The 21,274-nt window shown below is 44.9% G+C and overlaps 1 protein-coding gene across 2 annotated transcripts; it reads right to left on the bottom strand.

Moving 5' to 3' along the window:
* Positions 1-804: 804 nt before the first annotated feature.
* Positions 805-20,167, bottom strand: acsbg2 (acyl-CoA synthetase bubblegum family member 2). Of its 2 annotated transcripts, none has more exons than XM_042342727.1 (15): positions 20,048-20,167; positions 16,331-16,451; positions 15,144-15,268; positions 13,658-13,905; positions 12,547-12,635; positions 11,789-11,909; positions 9,838-9,918; positions 9,112-9,261; positions 8,074-8,250; positions 7,335-7,516; positions 5,965-6,198; positions 3,170-3,387; positions 2,401-2,540; positions 1,799-2,045; positions 805-1,362 (listed from the first exon to the last, which is right to left on the bottom strand). In XM_042342727.1, exons 2-15 carry the CDS (start codon positions 16,426-16,428, stop codon positions 1,244-1,246), a joined length of 2,229 nt encoding a protein of 742 aa, XP_042198661.1. In that variant the 5' UTR covers positions 16,429-16,451; positions 20,048-20,167; the 3' UTR covers positions 805-1,243. The 2 variants fall into 2 exon arrangements, with proteins under 2 accessions (XP_042198661.1, XP_042198660.1); XM_042342726.1 differs by having other exon boundaries at positions 20,066-20,167.
* Positions 20,168-21,274: the final 1,107 nt, after the last annotated feature.

The following is a 21,274-nucleotide window of genomic DNA, read 5'->3' as shown; positions in this document are numbered from 1 at the left end:
CCGCTGAAGGGGACCGAGGTTGACCGTCCCTGTCCGGTCCTGTTTGATCGAGCTGTTGTGAATTTTCAGCATTTCTGTTTAAATAATATATTTTGAGGGGTTGCGGATAAGAACCCCAAAGTCCTATGAGCACAGTGATTTCCTTTGTCGTCTTAAATTCTAATTGCACACGAGAACCAAAACACACAGTAAAGAAGTGGAGGTCCGATTCAGGTGTCGAATGGCTTTGAAGATGACGCTACCTGTCATTTATCGGACAGCCCTCCCCCCCCCCCACCCCCCATTAGAAAGTGTTTCGATTAGAGCAAGGGGTTGACTTGTAACCCGACTGAGTCTTCTGTGAATCGGTCGATCCCTTATGACACAGAGCAGCAAACAATGACCGACCGGCCAGCTTCTTGCTCACTCTGGCACGTGCGCAGGAAGACGACAATCTCCTGCAGAAAGTGTCGAGAGCAGCAGTTTTTTTGGGGACTTGGCAGTTAGATCATGGCTTAATTTTATGGATCAATGACCCATCTCACTTTTTGGTGGTGTGGGTGGGGAGGGGGGGGGGTGTGAAGAACTACTCCCATCATCCTTGACAGGGTAGATAGTGTGAGACTGTTTCCCCCGGTTGGAGAATCTAAAACCAGGGGTCATAGTCTCAGAATTAAAGGTCAGCCTTTTAGAACTGAGTTGAGAAAACATTTCTTCACTCAGAGGGTAATGAGTTTATGGAATTCTCTACCCCAAAAGACTGTGGATACTCAGTCCTTGAACATATTCAAGACTGAGATCAATAGATTTTTAAAAACTAAAGGGATTAAGGGATATGGGGATAGGGCAGGTAAATGGAATTAGGCTAGAAGATCATCCATGATCCTATTACAGGGTCAAGGGGCCAAATGGCCTTCTCATGCTTCTATTTCTTAGGTTCTTATCCTTTTCTGCATCGGTTCTCTCCCTGGCAGGTGTGAATTCCTAAGCTAAGGGTCGAATGGGAGAATCCCAGCCTTTTTTACCCAAGTACTAAGACAATATGCTTTTGTTTTCATTCAAGTTTAGAACTCCTTCATCAACAGAAAATGGTCCGAGCTGAAACGCTGTACACTTCCACAAAATATTACAATCAATCAATCACAATTCACATTTTACAAAGTAAAAATTAAATAAGGATTCGGAAATGGGGGTGTTTACAAATCCAGGTGGTTTGGTAAGTTTTGCACATCTCTACAGGGCTCTCTCTGGTGGTTGTAGCAGCTTATTTGGTGGCCAGAGGGTTGTCTGGTGTAGTCGGTGTAATCGCATCCTTGTAAAAGTCATCGATTTGATCAGGGTACATCTTCATTATGACTGGACGCTTCAGTTTCATTGTTGGTCCTGGAAGCAACAAAACCAGCACTTGGTTAAGGCAGTTGGTGGGCAACCTGTGGCCCACGGGGATGTCAAGAAAATCCCCCCCCGCCAGCCCCCACCCGCCCAAACGGGTCCGGGTAAGCCCATGCTCAATCGGTAGTAATTTTTCAGGTTTTTGTTTTCCTTGATTGTATATTTATGCCATGGATCAAGAAATATTCGGTCAGTTTACAGTGTATCCTCGGAAGCGCTTTGAGACGTCTCAACGACGTGATGAGGCGCTCTATCAAATGCGAGGATTATTGTTATTATTAACATTCAAGAAAGAACATACAACGATCGCTTCTATTGCAGATTAAAACCCACGCTATCGCTGGCGATAACCGTGGATAGCGGACCTGGTTATTATTAGCATTATTATTATTCACAATTACATTTGTATTAATAATCATTGCCTTACCGAGCTCCCCTCCTGGGATGGAAAAATCCTTCTCTAAGATGATCCACTTCTGAATCCGCTGCGCGTTCGAAGTTGCCTTTTCGTTCACGCGATTGATGCCTTCCTGGATGGCGTTGAAGACGTCGCGGTCTTTGCTGGCGAGAATCTCCGACACTTTGGTGGCTTTGCTGCCTATTCTCTTACAGAACTGGGTGACTTCAGGGGTCAGGTCATCCAAGGGGTCACCTGTGTCACTGTTCACATTGCACTGAAGTGAGAGAGGGGAACAGACCGTGAAGTAAAGACTTTAGGGGAACAAACAACACAAGCGATTCATTTGCTCTTTAAAATTACAAGGGGTTTTCGATCGAGCCGAGAGGGAGATATTATTCCCACTGCTCGGTGAGTCAGTGACTAGAGGGCACCAATTTAAGATGGTTCACAAACAGGGAGGGGAGTGGAAACGTTCTCATGGGTGCAGAAGAAAGGGCAGATAAATGGGACTTAAAGGATTACTCTTAAAAAGACCCAGCACAGACAATATGGGTCGAATGGCCTTCTATGCTGTAAATTTCTAGGGTTCGTTGGGCAGTTAATAAATGAGAAATAGATGTCCGCAGTACCTTTAGGGTCAGCAGAACGGACAGAAATTTTCGTTTGTCTCCTATCACCATGGCATTACTGATGACTGAGATTTGTTCCTTTATTGCATCCTCAATAGGAACAGGTGGTATATTTTCCCCTCCGGCAGTGATGATCAACTCTACAGGCAACAGAGAAATGAGACTCGTTTAAAAATATATATATACACACACACACAGTCTACATGAAATGTGGGGAGGAAAATATCAACTGGGTCTCAATTTGCAAAGCAACACTTTTAGAGTGTCTGAAATGTGGCAAATCACTGAATTCAGATTTAACTTTGAAGTTTGTTTTCTGACATTCTTTGCCCACAAATAGTCACTGCATTACAACGTGCGTCAAGTGAGCCAGTCTTCTCCTGAAGTGCTTTACAACAGGTTTAGGTTGCCCTAAAGAGAAGTATCCTTGCTGCGTGTGATGAGATGCAGTAAACCTCACGTAAGTCGTATCAGCTGGGACCATACATTAAATATGAGTTATGTCAAAGCTATAAATAACAGGAAATTCAATAGGACGTGGGCAGATGTACAACTTAGGTGATTACACGATTTATACAGATTGAGGTTTACTGTAGTTATCACCGAGTACAACATGAAATTCCTCTTTAATCTTCAGCAATCTGCTGGAATTTATGCACTGTCAGTCAAACGATGCAATTATTTTTTTTAAGATGGATGTATCCGAGGCTATGAATTGAAACACTGCTGCGTGAGACAATCTCGGATTTTAGGTGATAAACGCGGTTACCTTTGATTCTTCCTGTGATGTACAGGAATCCATCCTCATCGTGTTTCCCAAGATCTCCCGAGTGCAACCAACCCTCCTCATCAATGGACTCCTCCGTCTTGTCCTCCATGTTCAGATATCCCATGAAAACGTGTCGTCCCCAGAAGCAGATCTCCCCACAGCTGTCGCTATCAGGCTTGTAAATGAGAGTCTTGCAACCTGGCATCACTTTCCCACAACTGTTGAGATGATGATGATGATGATAATAATAATCCGTATTTGATCAAGCCCCTTATCACGTCTTCGAGACGTCTCAAAGCGCTTCACAGAATATACTCTAAAGTGAATTGACTGTATTTTGTGGGCGAAACGCGGCAGCCGATTGCACACAGCAGCGTCCCACAAACAGCCGTAACCAAATAATTTTTTAAAATTTATTTTGAAGGAATTATTAGCCCCGGAAAAGCAATCCGGCAATCAACTAACAACCGGGTTCCTACTTACTGCTAGGTAAACAGAGGCGTGTCGAGTAAGGAAACTTGCCCAACGTTTCGCCCTGCCTGGGAATCGAGCCCAGGTCCTCTCGTTTGCGAGGCGAGTGCTCTAACCACTGAGCTACAGGACACCATGAAGGCAGAAATCAAGAAGGACAAAGCTTTGCATCAAGAGAAAGTCACTCATCTCCTTGAAAATGAGCTCTGGGGCTGGGCCAAAAGTCTAAAAGGCACACAAGTCGTCAGCAAAAAACGATGAACCTTGTAGTATTAATTCTCGCAATGAAAGCCATCTATGTATCACATCACTGAGTTCTGACTAAACTCAACACAATGTGCAATAATCTTTGCATTTGATATAGCTCCTTTTGTTGTTGAGGAAATGCTTCACATGATTATTTATGTATTACTTACCGTCTTAAAATACACTGTCAACCACTTTCACAGCATATCCTGTGAAGCTCTTTTGAGACGTTTCAACCGCGAGGTAAGGCGCTATATCAAATGCAAAGGATTATTATCACCGTAGAGTGTAGTGATTGTATTCCTAGGCAAATGTGGCAGCATTTCCAGCAATCTATCGCTGGGATTTCCACGTGTAGCTGGGATGCGTGAGATTCACAGTTTGGTTAGGAGACTCTTAAGCACGGTGATGGGTTACTACATGTGTCTGGCACCTGGCTGACTAAAAATAAGTGGGGAAACTCAGAAGACGATCAATCACAAAGGCAATTGTATGAAACCGGAGAGGGGAAGTGATCTTTAGATTTCTCGCGCACTACAAATAGGACAGTCGAGCTGAGTATCGTTCTTAAACTCAAGAGACGAGCCTGTTTGGTTGCATTTCTCATCGAGGCCCAAGGCGTGGAATGTGGCTTGATCGTCCGGTCAGACTGGCAAAGCCAGTTTTGAGCTTACAAAGAGTGAGTATAATCACTCAAGTCTATGTTCAGCTAATAAGTTTCAAGGTGCAAACAGTTTTGGGAGTGGCAAAGCCTTCAACACGAGAAAATACCAGCCGTGTGGACACCTCGTGGCGTATTGGTTAGAGCAGCAACAACAAATTATATTTGTATAGCGCCTTTCACGTCAGGAGGACATCTCAAGGTGCTGCTTGGGAGGAACCAGGTTCAATTCCCGGGCAGGGCAAGACCTTATTCAAGTTTCCCAACTCCAAACGCCCTGTTTACCCAAAACTAAGAAGGAATTTGGGTGTCAATCGATTGTTAATAATCCCTCCAAAAAGAAAAAATAATAATTGGTGACTCAATCCACGACTGTTTGTGGGACATCCCTGTGTCCAATTGATAGCCGTGTTTTGCCCAGAAAATATACAGTCAATTCACTTTACAGTGTATTCTGTGATGTGTAGTGCGACGTCTCAACGACATGAAAAGGTTGGTATACCAGCACTTACAATAACACTTACCAGCAAGTTACAGTGCCATGACGAGGAGCAGGAAAACTGAACCCAACTGCTACTGCCCTCCATGGCTTCCCCAACTGAGATCATGAAATCAATAGCTCAGTACCACCCCATAAAGAGTAACTTCCCTTCTTAGCAAAGACTTAACGATGAATCCCCCCCCCTTCCCGCTCAGCTAATACCCATAAACTATCCCTTGCATTTGATGAGACGCCTTAACACGTCATTGAGACTTCTCAAAGCACTTCACAGGATTTACTTTACAATCACTGCATTTGTAGGTGATGGTGGCAGCCAATTTGTACACAGCAACATCTCACACCACAAACAGTCGTGAAGTGAAATGACAATTTCTCTTTATACCACGTGAGGGGGGGAATTATTGGCCAGGACCCTGGGAGAAACTCCTCTCTCTTTGAACCACCCCACATCATCTTTGACGTCCACTTGTACGAGTAGCCAGGACCTCGGTTTAACAGCTCACCCGAAGGACGGCACCTCTGACAACACAGCGCTCAATTTCCACTGGATTGTCAGCCTGGACTGTGACCTCAAAGTCCCTCCAAAGTGGGGATTGAACCCCACAATCACCGAGCCAGAGGCGAGAGTGCTACCAACTGAGCCAGGCTGTTACAGTCACATTAAAGGAACAAAGAAAATAGCTCCAGTAAACCTCATAAGCCGCGTCAGTCAGGACCACACATTTACTTATGCAAAGTATGGAGTGATGTCAAACTTACATAGAACATAAACTCGTGAACGGGACTCGGGCAGATGTACGACTTAGGCCATTATACGATTGATACAGATCAGACGTATTGTGAGTTTTACTGTATTGAGCACAGCTTGACCTGAACACTGAAAACACAGAAGTATACACACAACATTGATGTTACCTGGAAAGTCTGCAGGATTCAGGCACTGAAATAGTGTGTGGTCCCGAGCTCTCACTCATTCCATACAGCTCGTAGACGGGAATATTGAGGCTGAGGAAGAACTCTATGGTGTCCTTGGTGATGGGAGCAGCTCCAGTGTAACATTTTGTGCACCGGCTCAATCCCAGAGCCTTGCGAACCCTCTTAAACACCAATTTTTTGGCTACTCGGAAGTTCAACGGCTGAGACATATTCCTGAACAAGAGGAACGAGAGAAACAAAACACACCCGTCAGCAAAAAAAAAAAAAAGCACTCAACGATCATTTTATTTGTTTCGAGTCATTTCATTCACAGTTTTTTTTGCTGTGGCAGTTTGATTGTATTTTTGGTTGGCGGGGCAGGGCGAGAAAGAATAAAGTGTCTCATACTCGGATAAGGTGAAGCTTTCCGAGAGGAGATTTAAAGGAAGGATGGTTTGAGCTTAATTCAGATGGGGAACTAAGCTGATGGCACAAAATATAAAAGCAGCGATTGAAACTGGGTTTGGAGTCGAAATGTTCTGATACATAAGAATTAGCCTGGCATCGTCTGTCTGTGTGCCCAGGCCCTCAGTACAGTGTGGAGGAGAGCACAGAAGCCAAAAGCCCATTGCTGAGAGGGTGTGCATCATGGGCTAAATAAGTGGTCTAAAAATAGATTCAGACCTCCTCAGCCTTCTAAAGAAGTATACAAGATCCTGAATGGTTTTGATAAAAAAAAATTATGATAAAGAGCACCGGAACCATAGAATATTACTTAAATTGCAAGAAGCCCCCAAACAAAACCAAGCAGCGTTTAATGCCGGCCTGGTTAGTTAGCTTCATTTGTGGCGACGCGATCAAATGAAACTCTCGGCACACACAAAAAAAAAAGGGAAGGGAGGCAACAGAATACTGTAATTGTTAGACCAACACAATAGAACATCGCACGTTTGCTTATCCCCAGCTTTTGCGTTTGTACGGTACAGATGGAGAGAGAAAAAAAGATACAGAGAAAGGCATAGAGACAGACTCCGAGAGAAATACGGTGAATTGAAGTGCAGAGTGAGAAAGGGAGAGAGAAAGTGTCAGAGAGAGGCAGAAAGAGGAAAGGGCTAGTACACTGTGTTTATGATAGTGACCGTATAAATCCAGTTGAAACAACTCAATTTAAACTGGGGTTGGGGAGATTATTGGCCAGGACCCTGGGAGAAACTCTTCTCTCTGAACCAGGGCATGGGATCTTTGACGTCCATCTGACTTGTATTCTATGTGATGTCCAATTATCCTCAATAGTTGTTGATCTCCAAATGGGGCCACAGTGTTGGATAATCGTCTCTCTAATGTACCTGGGAAAACAGTTGTGTACCCACCCGTTCATCCGGTTCAGATTGGTCTGCAAACCGACGTCCTTGGCCCAGGAAGCCACCTTCCTCCTCACGGTTGACGATTTGGCACCCACGGTCTTCATCTTCTCCTGCATCTTCTCCCACACGCGAGGCACTCCCATGAACGCTGTGGGACGCACCTCTCTCATCGTATTCACCAGGGAACCCTGCGGCAAACCGGCATTTCAAGCCACAGGTCAACTTTTTGGCGTTACGCACAGTAAACCTCAAAATAAGTCGTATCAGTTGAGACCTTACATTTAACATGACTTGTGCAAAGTCTGACTTACGTGAAACTTATTTAATAATGGGAAATTCAACGGGACTTGGGCAGATGTACGACTGAGGCTATAATACGATTTATACAGGCCAGACTTGTGCGAGTTTTACTGTATAGAGGCCGGGCTAGGGGGCTTATAATGGCGGGTGGTGTTTGCGCATCTTCTCAGCTTGGCCACGAGGTGGAGCACTACACAGGCATGGAGACACTACCGCTTGAAGGATGGAAAAACTGGCTTCAGAGGATCACAAGACTGGTCAAAAGGCCTTTCGGCCCATCCAAACTCATCCTCACGCCACTTGAATTGCGCCACCCAACTGGAGATAAATGGTAGCTACCATCATCCTCCTCAGCCAGCCTGAGGAGAACGTGGAGCTCAAGGACTCTCTAACGGGAAAAGTACAAGCATCTTAAACCCAAAACAACTTAAAACACAACATTTACCTTCAGTGCATCCGGTTGTGCAAAATAAGTTGCTCCTCCACATTTTATGGAGAGCCAGATGTCGATCATCTGTGCCGCGATGTGACTGAGCGGCAAGTAGCTGATGACCGACTCCTGGCTATCAGTCGCTGCTCGGAGATTAACAGTGTTTCCTGCGACACCTGCTGTCCACGTTAACTGTGGTTAGAAAAGGAACAAGGCTTTCAATAGTATCAGATGGAAATGGGTCATAATCAGAGACACAAACGATATGACTGCTGTGTTTAAGGCAATGTTTATCTGAGGAATTGGGATTCGGATGGATGGTTTCTTGGGAGGAGCAACCGCCATCTTGAAGTAAAAGGGTCGAATGGTCTCCTACTACATCTTATGTTTCAATGGTTCTTTGGATTCCTTGGTATCAACCGAGTTGTAATTGGATGCAACTTCGGGAACTGAAAGGGCGTCAGCTCAACCCATTGAAAGTCTGCCTCATCGCAAACTACTATCAAAACCGTGTGTGATAGTTATGATTCCCAAAAGGTTTTTCTGGCAAGCTTTCCCCCTGCTTGTTCAGCTGGGACCACCTTACCCGTTAGGGCTTTGGTTTGGAGGGTCCACAGGAGCTGAGTGGGATGATTCGTTGCCCCCAGTGCCCACTCCCAAAAGGAACTGTAATCTGACTTGGGATGCTTATTAAGGAATCCGGTTAGAAATCGGCCCATTCTAGACTCCGCTATATAGTTCTCTATATAATGTTGCCTGATTAAAAGGATACATGTGTAGTTGTGTATATATCATGTAATATATAGTCTCCCTCCAAACCTCTGCCTTTCCCCATCCATCCCCATCTTCAGGTCGTGCCTGAAGACCTTCCTCTTCGACTGTGCTTACAGTTACCTCCCACCGTGCTCGGCCACTGTCTGTGGGACGCTACCCTGAGTGAGGGGCGCTGCTTAAATGCAAGTTGTTGTCGTCACTGTTAGGTCTGTTACGTGTAACAAAATGAAATCAAGCAATAAATAAGCACGGTGCGCTGGAATCACCGGGAGGGCTTACGTTGTCGTGGCTCAGCATGACTCCCTTCGGCTTTCCGGTGGTTCCTGACGTGTAGACGAGAGTGCAGCATTGGTTGGGTTTCTGAGAGGCAATGATCTCGTCCAGCTCGGAATCCGACACGCTTTTCCCCACCTGCATGAAATCTGCCCACTTTTTCCGACACAAAAAGGCGAGAAAGTACAGTTCAGGACGACTTTCGGAGAGAGGGAGAGAGAGAGAAAAAAACACACACACACACACACGCTGTTCGTTTCCACAGCAAAGGGTATACTCAGAGAAGGCAGTGCATAAAATAATGAGACGCCACAATTTTAAGCGAAGGGCTTAAGATGGCACATATTTAACAGAGCAACGAATTGATCGTTTGAGCCGTTCAGTAATACACGTTGCCCCAAAAAATCGTGAAAACTGCCCTTTTATCTAAAAAAATATATATTAATTTCTGTAAGACTTACTAGACATTGTAATGGTATCACGACTTTTTGGTCACACTGCACTTTATCACACGAAGAACATGCAACACCACAAACTGAGCCATTTATAAACTATCAAACCCCCCCCCACCCCAACACACACACACAATGATTTCTCCCAAGAATCCCCTCCGTGCAGCCGAAGCAATGATTCTAAGTTTGTACTTGGAGATTGTGGTTTAGCTCCGGGTTTAACTCACTCCAAACCACCCACATTTCTCAGTTTAACTCTCCGGTTCCCAGTTGTACCTACAGTGTATACATTTGGCCTCTTCTCCTTCACTTCATCCTTGTATTGCACAATTGCCTTTAGGTGCGGAAGTTGGTCTTGAATCTGAAATTAAAACAGGTTCATCAATGTGAGCTCCGAATAGTAAATAGTGTTCAGTAAACACCATAATTACCTGATCCTTGCCCCTATAAAACAATCACAATCCACGCAGGCCAGAACACCACCATGGCCCAGCTGGTATTGTACTGTCCAACACTTTGTGAGACGTCCTCCCGACGTGAAAGGCGCTGCGTAAATATATATTTGTATTGATTGCGAGTGCAAGCGGCTGTGGCTGAGAGATGTCGTTACAGGAGACGTTTAAATGCAACTTCACAAGTCTGNTTTTTTTTAAAAGAACACATTAAAAATGCAACAAAGGCCACAAATGTGATAAGCTCCAGAGAAAATGTGAAAAATCGGCTGGAATTACAATGCTTTAATTGTGGAGTCCTGCAGCTCAGTGGTTAGAGCACTCGCTTTGCAAGTGAGAGTCCTGAGTTCAATTCCAGGCAGAGGGCGAAACCTTGGGCAAGTTTCCTTACTCCACGCAGAGCCTAATAATAATCCCTCCAAAAAAAACAAAACAATAATAAATTGGTCATTTTCAATCTACGACTCTTTGTGGGACATTGCTGTGCACAATTGGCTGCCGCGTTCGCCCACAAATATACAGTCAATTCACTTTACAGTGTGTTCTGTGAAGCGCTTTGGGACGTCCTCCCGACGTGAAAAGCGCTATATCAAATGCAAAGGATTATTATTATTTAATAACATGAGCTTTGCGCTCAACAGGATAGCTGCAACCTCAAAACAGGCTTCCCGGGTGTTTGGTGTAAAGTGCAGCGACTGTGTATTTGCATAGTATTGCATAACTGTGCACTGACTGTGGGGTCAGTTTGCTCAGCAAAGTCCCACAAATAGTCATTAAGTGAATGATCGATTTATCTGGAGGACAGTTGACCATGACACTGGGAGAAAACTGCTTCTCCCTTTTGAAATAGTGCCGCAAGATCCTTAACGTCCACCTGAACTGCCAGACATTGACCTCAGTTTAATGTTTCACCCGAAGGACAGCTCCTCTGCCAACCCACTGCACCACAGGGTCAGCCTGGAGTACGGACTCAAGGTTCATGGATTACTATTTGACTATCCTGTGGGGTAATCTACAGTCGACTATAAAAATAAAGGATTGTATTTCTTTAGAGGTAGTTTAAATCCAAGTTCCATCCAGGGAGTTGGGAGGATAGGTAGTTAGGGAGCAATAATATTATAGTAATAGTTAATAATCCCTCCAAAAAACATTATTTGGTCACTCAATCCACAACTGTTTGTGGGACGCTGCTGTGCGTAATTGGCTGCCGCGTTTCGTCCACAAAATACACAGTCAATCCACTTTACAATATATTTTGTGAAGCGCTTTGAGACTTCTCTCAATGACGTGATAAAGCACTATATCAAAATGCAAGAATTATTATGATGATAACCAGGGGAATTTAAAAGACAGCTTGGTCGCATTTGTTTTCCATATTAATAATAATTAAAGTGGTCTTGTGGAATATCAAAGGAGTGTTATATTGCCTAATGTTTCACCTGCTTTTGAAAAGCACCGAGGCTAGATTCGTTTCTGTTGAGAGAAAGGATTTGGAGGATTACGATTGGGAAATCCAACTGAATTTGAGTTCAAGGACTTGTGTACCAACCTTCTTTACATAATAATATCGATCCACTCCCGTCTGAACACGAGCAGATATGAAATAATAATAATAAATAATTGTATTTGATTATATTGTCTTATGTCTGTGAGACGTCTCAAAGCACTTCACGGAATATAATGCAAAGTTAATTGACTGTATTTTGTAGGCGAAGGCTCAGAACGAGATAGAAATCAACGTATCCGATGTGGTTTCACTCTGGGTTAAGGCCCACAAACCTGCAGGATTTTCTGTAGCTGTTTGTTGTTTTCCACCACCAAGATGTTGGCTTCGCTGTTCTCTGCCACATAGTGACAGGCTTCAGGTGAGTTGGTGGTGTAGATGCCGACAGCCAATCCTCTGCGTGGGTCAGAAGAAATAAGACCATTAAATTTCAGTGCCTGGGAAGTCTTTCTGATGTGAAAGGGCGCTATACGAGTGTGATTTGTTGCAGTTGTAGTTGTTAAATGGGGTTTTAATAGAGTAAATATGGAGGAACTGTTTCCACTGGCGGGCATGTGGGTTTGTAACAGGAGACCAGAGATTAAAGATAACTGGCAAACAGAACCAGAGGGGAGACAAAGAGAATGAAAAAAAAATGACGCAACAAGTTATTCACTGCTTGAACGGACGGTGCCAGCAGATTGAATAATAACTTCCAAAAGGAAATTGGATATTTACTGGAAAAGGAAAAAAAATCTGCCAGGATATGGGGAAAGGGCCGGGGCGTGGGACGAGTTGGTAGCTCTTGCAAAGAGCCGTGGGAGGTATGATGGGCCGAACAGCCTCCTTCAGTGCTGTAGAAGTCCACGATTCTACATTTTTATGGATCTACGCTGACATTATTACTCGGCCCTTTAAGTAGTCAGAAAATCTGAATTCCCCAACAGTTCTGCCGGGGAAAGCTCAAAGACAGGCTAAGAAACCTATTTGCACAAGCATCGCAATCAGTCGGCCTTTCTGCACAGTCGGCTCAGTTTGCCCGCGTCAGCCTCACCCTGCGAGGATCGCTCCGATATCCGCAATGAACCACTCTGGGGAGTTGAATCCCAAGATCCCGACCCCATGGAAACGCTCCAGTCCGAGCTGCAAACGGAAAGGTCGTAATCAACCCCAGAGTCAAAGGCGAGCCTTAACCATCCCGAAAACATTTTACTGATTGGGATTCATTTCGCAGTACAAACTGTCTGGGAAAAAAAAACGCTCAATACGGGTCAGTCAGAAAAGAGGCCTGCACCGAATCCTCCCCAGGGTGAGGAGTCAACGGGGAAAGAATCCACGTGCGGTCTGAGATTTACCCCTCTTAACATAGTCATCTGTCTCCATAGTAACTATCTCCCCAAAACACCAGAGACCTCCGAGTTACCAATGACAATAGGTCAGGGATTGATACTCATCTGCAATTCCCCCCACCCCCACCTTTTGGGCAGGACGTCAGTCTCCAAATACGTCACTTATCAGAAAGATATGTGTAGTGGTTGATCCCAGTGCTGACCCACGGTCAGTCAAAGTCCCAATCATCGCTGACGACCACGATAATAATTCCTGCAGTTGATATAGCAAACCTATCACGTCTTCTAGACGTCTCAAAGCGCTTCATAGAATACACTGTCGAGTGGATTGACTGTACGTTTTGGGGGCCAAACGTGCAGTTTCTACTGCTTATTGCTGCCTACCATTTGCTAATCCACTTTAACACAATGCCATCTGTCCATTCACGACCTGAATCTTATAAAGTGTGCAGTAGCAGTTACATAACACAGCACGGAAACAGGTCATTCAGTCCAAGCCGCTGTTTATACTCCAACCCCCACACACCACCCTCATGCACCCCCACACACACGCACCCCTCCCCACACACACACATCAACACCCCCCCCACACACCCACGCACACACATCAACCCCCCCCTTAAACACGCTGATGGTTTCTGCTTCAACCACAGCTTCCAATGACTAGTTCTACATTCGCTTGGGTGGCTGGCCGGCTAAGCTGGGCTGCATGAAGCACTCTGTCGTGGGAAAGTTTTTGTAGGAACGCAAGTCCCATTGTATCGCCGCAGGAAGAAGAAGAAGAAGAAGAAAAAAAATCAACAGGTTCTGCCTCACCTTCACAAAGCTTTTGGCAGCGTTTCTACACTCGTCATAGTACTGCTTAAACGTCAGCTTTTTCCACTGATCTCCCTGCTTCGACGCGAGTGCCATGTAATCGCCGTACTTCGTTACGGTTTCCACGAACATCTGATGGACGGTAATGGGTGGATCGGCAGCCAGGCCAGAGCTCTCCATTCGCAGCTTAACTTCAAAATCGCGCTGGGTTCCGCACAGCCTTGAGCCGACGAGCGGCTGAGGTACATCTTGGGAGACACGATGGGAACAAACGTGCGTTAGGTACTCCCGACATTCCCCTCTCCGCAGTCGCAGTGTATGAATTTAATAATAATAATAACCCTTACATTTGATGTAGCGCCTTTCACGGCAGTCAAAATGACTTCATAGTGTAAAACATAGCGAGTAAAATAATACCTGCATTTCATATAACCCCTTATCACATCGCTGAGACGTCTCAAAGCGTTTCACAGGATATACCGTAAAGTGTGGTAGAGTTTTATGGGCCCCACAAACAGTCGTGCATTGAGTGATCAAATTTTTTTTTTTTTGGGGGGTCGGGGGCGTGGGGAGGGGATTATTGTTTGCCTGTGGTTTTTCTAGGTGAGCCCAGCAGCTGATTTGCATACAGCTACGACCCACGATTAGTCATGAATTGAATGAACAATTTTATCTGGGGGATTGTTGTCCAGGAGAGAGAGAAACTGCCTTCTCTTTACAGGCAATCTCTGGGGGTGCGGATCAATGTGCAGGAAGCCAATAAGTCCGGAGGTGTAGGGCGCTTCTTGTAACCTCGGTTCCATAGCAGACTTGCAGTCATAATTTGGCCGCCATGAACCATTCCTGTCGCCGTCGCTGTCTCACTCCCAACGTAGCCAGGCCCCTCATTCCAGATTCAACTTCGCTAAGGTCCCTTTTGCTGGCCTCCCTAATTCAATCCTGTACAAACTCCAGCTCATCCAGTGGCTGTCTCTTCTCTATCACTGAGCTCCACAGGGCCAGGCCCTCCACTAGCTCCCGGACCCCATTGGATCATCTTTAGATACTTGCTCTGACTCCAATATCAGTCCGCGCTCTTAGCTTCACCCTACTCTACCCTGGCTGTGGGTGATGTGGTGAGGCCTGCTCATTTGTTGGTAACTGGGGCGTGTTTTGGATCGCACAATCAATGATGGATTGATTCTCCTGTGATGATAACCACCAAATACCAACTGGATTTAATTAATATAAAAAGGAATGTCGGAATTGAGCCAGCCCTCTTGTTATGCTACGTGGAAGACTAATAATAACCCTGCGTCTATTAGATGGAGATTAAAACAAATAGCAGCGAAAAGACATCAGTAGGCCATAACAGGAAAAACAAGAATATCACCAAGCGATTAAAACAGGTGAGGTGAGGATATTTCACCAGTAAAATCAGCCACAATTTGCACAAATGGTTTATCATGAATAGAAATGACAGCGTCAGCTGCAAGAGAGGGTTTACCGTCTGCTTCGTCTCTGAGGCTTTTTTGCAGTAATCGAATAAACACTCCCGCGTCACAAGGTTCAACACCGCAATCCTGGGCGGCATCACTGAACCGCGATTCAACATCCGAGTTGGTGGAGCTTCTGTAATTCACGAGAAAATAAAGGTAACTTCACGTTTATCCCGAGAGCAAGAACATTAAAAGTACATGATAACGTGGATTAAAAACTATTGTGTGATAACACAAGCACTCCGAGACGCCGTGCGGCATTAAGGGCGCAATATAACTGCAATTCATTGTTGTTGTTGCCCCATTCGTCCACAAATACAGTCACTACGCCTTCTAGTGAGACTTATTTTGAGAATTTGGCAAAATCGTCCACAAAATATACAGTCAAATCACTCTACAGTATATTCTGGGAAAGCGCTTTGAGGCATCTCAACGGCGTGAAAAGATGTTATATCAAAATGAAATATCAAAGGATGATTATTATTATTATTAATAATTGTATAATTCTTGCATTTTGATACAGCACCTTTCACGTCAGAAAGGCATTTCAAAACACTTCATGAGATTTACTGGAGAGCGTTGTGACTGTACATTTGTACGTGCATTTAAGTTTATACTCTTACGGTCCAAAACATTACTGCAGTAGGCGAGCCATAGAGAGAAGGCACCATATCAAATGCAGGGTTTATTCCTATTACCATCTTCAGCTATGATTAATTATTTCTGCCTCATTCCCTTCACTTTAATATTCAACTCAAATAGCCCTTCAGCCTCTGGTCAGTTCCCATTCTCCCCAGCTCAGTGTCAACCTCCACCGTTGCTCCAAGACACTACCCCACGTGAAGGGTGCTTTACACATCAAGTTGTTGTTTTGTTTTCCAATAGCTCTGTGGGATCTTCAACATCGACCCGTGCTGAGCAATCCTCGAGTCAACGATCTCCAGTCCAGTTCATGAGCCGTGTGTGTCCGCAGTATTCCAGGACACTGCTCGCAATGGCACAGCTCATTGGCAGGACTTAGAAGGGCAGACCAGCCACTGTGGCCAGAGACTTTTCCCACTCAGCTTCTCAGTTCACATTGGAAGCCAAGGCTCTTAAACAAAAAACGTAATAAATGTTGATACAAACCCCCACCCCCCAACCACCGCCCGCCCCCGCCACCCAAAAAAAGAGTCATAAAACCAATGAGTAATACCTTTCTGATGATACAACGAGCACCTCAACGTCAGGCAGAATGGTATTTGACTGCTGTATCTCGGCGGCTTGACCCACTGGCTCCGTGATCAAGGACATAGTTGACTCACACACAACCGTTGCTGGAAAACATCAAGCGTCAAACGTGAACAACTCGGCTAATACCCAAAAAGACGGCAACTCTGAAGTCAATCGATCGCCACGGTTACAGCGATCCAGGCCAGTAGTTAATGATTTCGGAGACAGCTTCGCATAGCGTTGCGTCTACAAAATACACAGTCAATTCAATTTACAGTATGCCCTGCAAAGCGCTTTGAGACATCTCAAAGCCATGCTAAGGCACTATATCTAATGCAAGGATTAATATTATTATTATTATAGCATGGCGCGATCTGTAATGTCCGCCTGATCAGGCGACGGGAACCTTGATTGGATCTCCAATCTGAAAGACGTGAAGTGGAAAGGACTTTTTTTTTTCAAGGCGTTGAAGTCGCAATTTGACTTCCCAATATAACACAAGGTGTAGTCTTGAAGAATTTTGCAGATGAGATTATTTAGAAAGAAGGTGAATGAAGTGGATGAGTCTTAACTTTCCTCAACAGAACTGAAGCCTGGTCCTAGTTGGATCCAGCCTACACCTCCTCACCTCTGGCTTCCGAGCAAATCAACCTCCCAACTGCTCACTCCAGCTCACACTCCCGCCATTTTGTTTGACCCTCAGTTCTTGAATCCTTCAACCTGTCCTTGACCAAGTCCACTTTCCTCCACCTCTGGAACATTGTCCATTGCTGTCCCTATCTCACCCCCAACATAGCCAATCCCCTCATTCATGCCTTTATTGCCTCCAGATTCATTTTGACTGATGTCCTATTTGCTGGTCTCCCTAACTCAACCCTGTACAAACTCCAGCTCATCCAGAACTCCACTGTCCATCTCCTCTCTATCACTGAGTTCCACAGGCCTGCCTGCTCCAAAAGGTGGATCATCTTCAGCTAGTTGCTCTGACCTCCAAAGTCACTCCGTGACTCATTTTACTAGGGGAGATTGTTAGCCAGATAACCAGGAGAAAGTAGTTTCTCCTTTCAAATAATGGCACGTGACTTTTAATGTCCACCTGAACAGGCAGACGGGGGCCACAGTCTGACGTTTCATCCGAAGGACAGCAGCTCCGGCAATGCCGCGCTCTCCCAGCACTGCAGTGGAGTGTCAGCCTGGACTGTGAGCGCCAAGTCCCGACATGCGGCTTGAACCCAACGATCTCCTGACCCCGAGGGGAGGTTGCTGCTAACTGAGCTGGGCTGACGAGAGGTGGAGCGGGTGGGGTTGGTGAGGCATTCGTTGATAATTGAAGCATATTTTGGATCTCACCCTAAACAATGCGATAATTATCTCCTTTGACAACCATCAAATACCACATCCACCCTCACGTTACTGAAAGTGCAATCGCCAGTCACTGGTGCAATGCAAAGCACACCAGCACTCGAGACTTGTTCGGACAACATCGTGAGCTGCATCTCTGATTAACAGTAACGTGTTAAGTTATTGACCTACTGCGCAAGCAGAAAAACCCAACTGAAACACGTAGGCAAAGGCCTGTAGTCAAAAAAACAAGCAGGTAGTAAAGCCAAAGGGCAAACAATTGATGTGTAACAAAGGGTGTGGTGTTCGAGAGGAAGGAGTGGAACTGGAGACAGGAAAACAGGACCGAGTCTCACGTGGGAAACATCCTATATTTTAATTTATTCTAAAAAGTTCCAATCCAAAGGCCGCCCCCCCAGAAAAAAAACACATCTTCATTAGGGATGCAAACTCCTAAACATAGTCCAACTTTGACATTCTGCGCAGATCTGATCAAGTTAAGTGGATTCCTTGTGGATTTCGGTTTACAGCAATCCTCAAATGATAACAGTTCTGAGCTTAAAATTATTCGGGGTGGTTTCAGAAAAGGCCACTCAAGACAGACATGTAAAATAGTATTGTATTTCCACATCTCTTGTTTCTATCTGCCGCCCAAAAAAAAAAGTCCCGGGGGGGCGACGATTTGGTTAACAAAAAAAACCTTCAATTTCAAAAAAATTAAACCTTTTACGGTTCCTTATTTCTGATCTCGAACGTAAAGTAAAATATAAGCACTTGAACGCTTTAACCTCACACGGCGAAGGGGATTTTTTTCCCCCCCACCTCTTTTGCGATAGAAAATGGTCAATTCATGCAGTGGCTTATTTTTAAAATTAAAAACAGTAGTTTTTGTCCCAACTTTAGGCTGACGTTGACTGGTTAACTAACACACAGCAGAGAAATCGCAAACCTTATTATAAACAAGTGCATCGAGTCCCAAGACTCTTAAAAAATCTTATCGTTTTATTTTTTTAACCCTATATATATAACACCTAAAGTTTTTTTTTAAAAAAAATCTATTCTTTGTTAAATCTAACAATGTGGCTTTGACAACAAAACGAAAGCTGAAAAATTATCCGGTTGTAACAGTTGTTTGAATAATTATAATATAATAATAATACAATAATAATAATAACCGGACGTAGCTTTTGACCAAGCCATTTATTTGGTTATACAGTCAATTTACTTTACAGTATATTCTGTGAAGCGCTTCGGGACGTCCTCCCGACGTGAAAAGCGCTATATCAAATGCAAGGATTATTATTATTATTATTATTATTTGGACGAGTAGTCAATTTTACGAGAAGGGGTGAATGAACTCTACAATGCAGCAAGAGGCAAAACACATACTGTGTCATCAGACAAAACATTGACTGATGTTTGGTTAATATTTACCTTTCCCCTCCAAATAAACAGCTGGAAAACACTCGTGTCAAACCAATGGACACAAATTGAATGTTTCCAAAGCTTTTACTTCTGATAAGTAAACTTTTTAAAGCTTCCTCACGTTTAGAAAGAGGTTTACTAAATTGCCAGTCTCTTTTTTTTCCCTCCAAGCACCACCGCACTTCATTGGAACAGACGCCAGAGATGATTCAATTTACACCCTTTTTTTTAATATATGTATATATATATATATATATACCCTTCAAAACCATATGGAAGTCATTAAAACTTTGCTTGGGTTGGAACCTGACTTCCCCCAAACAATATATGCCTTGTACAATTGATTCACATCCACCAGAGCAAATTAAAAAAAAAGGTTCTGTGTTGCAAAAAAAAAGGTAAGAAGACTAGAAATGCTAATAAAACCAACACATCGTTTCACTCCATCCTTTTCTTTTAACATTGTTCCTGGTCCCCCCCTCACCTCTCCCTCCCCCCACCTACAGACTAAATACACAGTAATCCAGTACATTTGCCAAAATTTATAATATTTATATATATATATCTATAAAAAACTGAGACATTTCATCTCCCAACACAGGGTACAGTTACACAGTTGACTCACACTCAGGGGTTGGGGTTGTGGAAGCTGTACACCCACACACTCAGTCGAGTCAGTTTAACACAGCAACTGAGTTGGTTCTTTCTGTCTTGTTTTACACACACACACAACACACGAGAAGTATTGGTCTTACAGTATATCCTTGGCCAGAGGGTGTGGGGGTGGGTGGGGGTGTGGGTGGGGGGTTAGAGAACAAAAAAAGGGGAGTTTTCAGATCAGACACACACACACAAAAAAAAATCCCCCACCAATACACACACACACACATATAATATATATATATGTATAACACACACACATAACACAACTCACGTTTCCTTTACACAGTACCTGAGATGCCAAGTTGCACAGTGGCTGTTGCTTTTTGCAGTTGCAGTTTGCAGTCTTTCTCTCTCTCTCTCTATCTCTTGTCTCTCTCTCTCTCTCTCTAGCACCCTCTCTCTCTCTAGCACCCTCTCTCTCTCTCCAGCACCCTCTCTCTCTCTCTAGCACCCTCTCTCTCTCTCTAGCACCCTCTCTCTCTCTCTAGCACCCTCTCTCTCTCTCTCCAGCACCCTCTCTCTCTCTCTAGCACCCTCTCTCTCTCTCTAGCACCCTCTCTCTCTCTAGCACCCTCTCTCTCTCTAGCACCCTCTCTCTCTCTCCAGCACCCTCCCTCTCTCTCTCTCTAGCACCCTCCCTCTCTCTCTCTCCAGCACCCTCCCTCTCTCTCTAGCACCCTCCCTCTCTCTCTCCAGCACCCTCTCTCTCTCTATCTCTTCTCCCCAACCCTCTCTCTCTAACACCCTCTCTCTCTCTCTAGTCTCCCCAGCCCTCTCTCTCTCTCTCTCTAGTCTCCCCAGCCCTCTCTCCCTCTCTCTCTCTAGTCTCCCCAGCCCTCTCTCTCTCTCTCTTCTCTCTCTCTCTCCCTCTCCCCAGCTCAGCTCCCTGTGTGGCTCATGTTACAGGAGTGCAATGCTCTTGGGCTGTGTGTTTGAATCAGCAGAAGTCTCACTCAGAGCAAATAACCAGTGCCAAATGATGCAACGTTTCCCAGACCCTTGGATTGGTTGTCGGAGTCTGCAGGTACCTCATCACCCCATCTCCACAGCCCCATATATGGCTGAATCCTCAGCCCACACCACCAGGGAATGTCAAACCACTGCTTATTTCCTCTCTCTCTCTCACTTGGGGAGGGGGTGATGGTGGTGGTGGTGGTGGTGGTGGAGGGGGGGTTCAATGTCCTGTATCCTGACTCTATTCTGCGCCTTGTGCTGTGCGTAATTTCTCTCCACACTCCACACACACACACCCACTCACTCACACACCCACTCACACACACACACACCCACACCCCACCCTCCTCTCCAAAAGGGAGGGGAGATGTGCAAACCTATTTTGCATTCCTCTCCCCTCTCTCCCCTCTCTCCCCCCACTTCAGTGGTGAGTGACTGAGGCATCTGCATCTCAGGGGTTACTGCAGGTCATTTGGAAGACACAGCGTTTATCTCTGTGTGTGTGTGTTTTCAAAGGATCTCGTATTCGGCTACTGGTGCAAAC

Source organism: Callorhinchus milii, unplaced genomic scaffold (assembly GCF_018977255.1).
Source record: "Callorhinchus milii isolate IMCB2004 unplaced genomic scaffold, IMCB_Cmil_1.0 Scaffold21, whole genome shotgun sequence".
NCBI classification, from domain to species: Eukaryota; Metazoa; Chordata; class Chondrichthyes; order Chimaeriformes; family Callorhinchidae; genus Callorhinchus; species Callorhinchus milii.
This window is presented reverse-complemented; position numbering and strand designations above follow the sequence as displayed.